Source organism: Rhamphochromis sp. 'chilingali' (assembly GCF_963969265.1).
Source record: "Rhamphochromis sp. 'chilingali' genome assembly, chromosome: 17".
Classification (NCBI taxonomy): Eukaryota; Metazoa; Chordata; class Actinopteri; order Cichliformes; family Cichlidae; genus Rhamphochromis; species Rhamphochromis sp. 'chilingali'.
In genome coordinates this window covers 19,622,294-19,626,830 of record NC_137944.1, presented here as the reverse complement: position 1 = coordinate 19,626,830, position 4,537 = coordinate 19,622,294, and the positions used below count along the sequence as shown (strand labels likewise).

At 45.2% G+C, this 4,537-nt stretch overlaps 1 protein-coding gene across 1 annotated transcript; it reads left to right on the top strand.

The window, feature by feature from the left end:
- The first annotated feature begins 331 nt into the window (after window positions 1-331).
- hey1 (hes-related family bHLH transcription factor with YRPW motif 1) lies at window positions 332-3,041 on the top strand. Its single transcript, XM_080862409.1, has 5 exons — window positions 332-517; window positions 636-711; window positions 801-884; window positions 1,000-1,081; window positions 1,279-3,041. The coding sequence occupies exons 1-5, from the start codon at window positions 432-434 to the stop codon at window positions 1,944-1,946; spliced, it is 996 nt and encodes a 331-aa protein (XP_080718535.1). The 5' UTR covers window positions 332-431; the 3' UTR covers window positions 1,947-3,041.
- The last annotated feature ends 1,496 nt before the right edge of the window (window positions 3,042-4,537 follow it).

Genomic DNA, 4,537 nt, shown 5'->3' with positions numbered 1-4,537 from the left:
AAGGTTTAAAGTTTTGTTTAGTGTGAAAAGTAAAAGTCGCAGTCATGGTCATTAAAATGTACTCATAATTTGCAAACGCTCATAAGTCATGACCCACCGCTCTTTTTTACATAAGCTTCCGTTACAGGTGAAAAGTATTGAAGGTTTTTCAGGGCATCGAAACAGCCTCAGAGTGGGAGATCTTAACTCTCCCCCAGCCCTCAAAGCGCACGAAGACGTGCTTGGGCTAACTGCTGTCTTTCAAACCCGAGACAGCTTTGTGATTGGCTGATTTGGCGCGGGTCACCGCCCCCGTTGCCCGACAGCACCGTTGAAATGACACCGTGGGAAAGCTGAGCGCTTCAAACAGAGGCGCTCCGGGCAAACCTGGGCAGAAGCGAGTTTGGCTCACAAAGCTGACGCACTGAAGGAACTACTGCGCACGAATCAAAATGAAGAGGAATCACGATTTTAGCTCCTCGGACAGCGAGCTGGATGAAACTATTGAAGTGGAGAAGGAGAGCGCAGATGAGAATGGGTAAGTCATTTGGCCCTGAAGTGTTTCCTTCCTCTGAAGTGGTTCAAGTTTGTGAATATCTCTGTAAAACTTTACTGTGCGGATATTGACCAAACCTCCCCGTTCCACCTTCTTTCAGGAATATGAGCTCCCCTCTCGGCTCCATGTCTCCCTCAACATCCACTCAGGTGCAGGCGAGGAAAAGGCGTCGAGGAGTAAGTGAATTTATCTTTCTTGACCTTGTTTGTCACCAAATGTCACATTTAGCAGGTCTCATCTCTAATCTTTAATGATCTTTTCTCAGATTATTGAGAAGCGACGCCGTGACAGAATCAATAACAGCCTCAGCGAGCTCCGCAGGCTGGTTCCCAGCGCCTACGAGAAACAAGTACGCGAAGTCTCCCAGCCTAATGAGCAGTTAACACTCAGGAAAGCTCACTGTTTACCTAAAATCTGTTGGATTGTTAAAATCTTATCTTTTCCATTTTCTTTCCTCCCTGAAGGGTTCAGCCAAGCTGGAGAAAGCAGAGATTTTGCAGATGACTGTTGATCATCTGAAGATGCTTCATGCTGCTGGAGGCAAAGGTACACTTATTAATTTTAAATATGTTTAAATGAGACACACATAGCTGGTCTGACCAGATCAGCAGTGGAAGTAGTCTCTTTTTGTGTGACTGATATGTCATTATCCCAAAAGCAAGGGCTCAATGGTTCATAACGGTTTCTTTTTTAAAGTTCAGAGGAGTTGGCGGTTATAGAATCTAATTTACTGTCTTCTTCAGGTTACTTTGACGCCCACGCCCTCGCGATGGACTACCGTGGTTTGGGTTTCAGGGAGTGCCTGGCTGAGACGGCTCGTTATCTGAGCATAATCGAAGGCTTGGACAGCGCAGACCCTCTGCGGATCCGTCTAGTCTCTCACCTCAACAACTACGCCAGTCAGCGTGAGGCTCACTCCGGCCTGAGTCACCTGGCGTGGGGTTCTGCTTTCGGATCCCCCGCTGCCCACCTCACACACCCCCTCCTCCTCCAGCACCAACAGGGTGCACCGCTGGCGCCTCTACCCCGCAGCACCACCAGCAGCCCACAAACTCCTCTGTCATCCACCTCCAATTCATCGCCGTCCTCCTCCTCGCCGTCATCCTCCGCGCTGGTTGCAGAGACTCACATCCCGGGCAGGCGCAGCGGCAGCGTCACCCCACACTCCGATCAAGGTCCGATCAGGATTCCCTCCACCACTGCCGCTCCCACCACCGTCCTGCATCCTGCTCTGGTCCCCTCGTCGGCCTCCAAGCTCTCCCCTCCACTCCTCTCCTCTCTCTCGGCGTTCCCCTTCACCTTCAGCACCTTCCCCCTCATCTCACCCACTACTGCCATCAGCCCCCCGACCCAGAACTCCGGCGTGGCCAAACCCTACAGACCCTGGGGTATGGAGATAGGAGCTTTCTGACTAAAATGAAAACTCAATCTGCGCACAGACTCGACTCACTTCCCAGCTGAGCTGGACTCAAGGACTCAAATTCTTTATTTTCCTGCTAAGAAAGTGCTATTTTTTTCTATGATGGTGATGATGATGATGATGACATCCCACAGAGGATATACCTAGTTATAGTTCTTTTTTTTAATCATCTGTAATGTTTTTTTTGTTGTTGTTGTTGTTCTTTGTATAGAAGAGAAGAAAAAATCAGTGACGAGGGAGACCGTGACTAAAAGGCAACAAGTGTGATTTACTATGTTGATTGATCTCTGTTCCTGCCCACCCCTTTTAGAAGTTTCACCCACTGTAGTCAGTCTATCAGGAATGGCTTTTCCAGATGGTCAAGCAGCCTGTCGAGTTCCTGGGTGAAAGGGGGGGGGGAACACTTTCACCCTGGAACTCGGGTGTTGGTACCACAGTTACAGGGGATTGAGAGTCACCCCCTATTTACAACATTTTATGGGGTGGAATAACCAAAACCAGGTGCTCGTCTGACTGATAGTGGGAGCAGACGTCAGCTACCAGCTTGGTTAAAACAAAGCTAAATGTGATTTACCCACAGCCTCCAGTGTTCATGTAAAGCGTTGTTATTTAAACTCGCTTCCCTCAACTTAAACTTCCTCTCTACAGTAAATCCTGTCCTTAACAATCAACTGATTAACAGCTTTTTAACAGCTATAGCAAAGTTCCTGCTTCTTCCTAATGTAAAAGATGTTAGGCTGTTTTTTTTCTTCTTATCACCTAGTCTCAAAAGTTTTTTTGCATCAGCGTTTAGAGTCAGAAGTTACCAACAGGAAGCTCATCTCCGTCTGTAAGAACAGTTGTAGTAAATAAAAAGTAAATAACATCATTACATTTCCAAAGCCTGTAGACAGATTTCTAAATGCAATTGCTTTATTTCCAGGTGATGTTTTGGTGTCTCCTAGCAAACCTCACTGTGACTGTGTGCATTTCATGGTTGTACAAAACACAAGCAAGCGCTGACAAATCAGATTTGCCTGCTTTTCAAAGGTCTTGCTGGTGGTAACGACAAGTTCCTTGCAATAAAAAAAGAGTTCTGATAAATCACCTGCGTATTTGTTCAAGTGTGCTGGGATTTTATTCATTGCGGTGTGAATGTGCTTTGGTGTGGTATGGTACGTGTGTTTGCTTGTTGATGCCTCCAGTTGTTTGTGTGTGTGTGTGTGCAGTACATGGCGACGCCTGGTATCAGATGAGGCTGCTTGTTTCTCTCAGCAGTCCTCTGTGTGTGCACAGGAAACCATTAACAAGGAGGGGATATCCTAGACAATAGCAGCCTGCCTGGCCCCATGTGCTCCGTGGGAACTAGAGGAGGGAAAAAGGAGGGAGGAAAGGTTGGAAGAGGATGGAGGAAAGTAAGGAGGGATGGAGTATTGGGTAGCAGATGAAGAGAAAAGGGCGAAGAAAGCAATGGGAGGGGTGGCAGAGTCAAAGGAGAGAGGGAGCAGGAACCTGTGAGAAAGGAAGTGTGCATCAAAGGTTTTTGTCTCTTTGCCATCATTTCAGCTTGCACCAGCTGCACCTTCTGTTCTCAGCACAGTGGCCCAAATAGTCGGCCCGGTCGCCTGCGTAACTCTGACTCTTTTATTTCTTTGCTGTCGCCTCTCTCCGCTTCTGTCTAGTCATCCTCCTTTCATTTCCTGATGATGATGCAGAGCCAGGTAGTGATGTAAGCCTCTCTGTGCAGCCGAAAGGCAAGATCAGTGAAGTGGAGCGAAGACAGCTTGTCTTTTGTCGCCCTCAACTGGTCATAAGTGGTGCTTCAAGTCGTCGCGGGCAAAGGATGTTTTGTTAATCACGGCAAAATGGGAATATTTCACAAGGAAAAGGACTGAAAGAAGTTAAGGAAACCTATTATGCGTAATGAAATCTTATATTTTTTAGGTTAAAGCAATACAGCAAAAATGCACATTATTCTAATAGCATTAGAATGTTTTCTTGTTATATTAATCCACTGAAAAAGTACATTTTCAAAGTTTATTTTAAAAATGTTTTAGAGCAGATAATAGTACAAACAGATAAGAGTATAAACACTCTCTATAGATGTAATGGAAATGCACAGGCATTTATGCTGTACTTCTATGTCTCCATATAATCTTGATGAACGTTTTAAAAAGCTGGTCATGTATAATAAACAAGTTGGAACCATACAACTCAAATTAAAGCCTCGTAAACTGCCCTTCTACTTGTCATAGCAGGAAAAGCTAATGTGCAAATACGGCCTTCATTATTCTCACTTTCCTTTTATAACTGGGGCTGATGTCAGATTTTCACTTTATGCTTTTTTGTGATCAAATAACAACGTTAACTCAAAATCTGCAGACAGTTATTAAAAAAACAAAAGGCGCTCAATCAAATTCATCATTAGAGGCTGTGATTTTTTCTTTCTTCATGATTTTATGTGTAGTTAGGTACCATCTAATCTGTAATGTTTTATCTATGTTTATGACTTTGTGTCTCTTTTTCTTTGGTGTTTGTGTAAAACAGCGGACTGCAGCACTATGCCCATAACAAATGCCAGAGAAGTTACTTTAGTAGCCTTA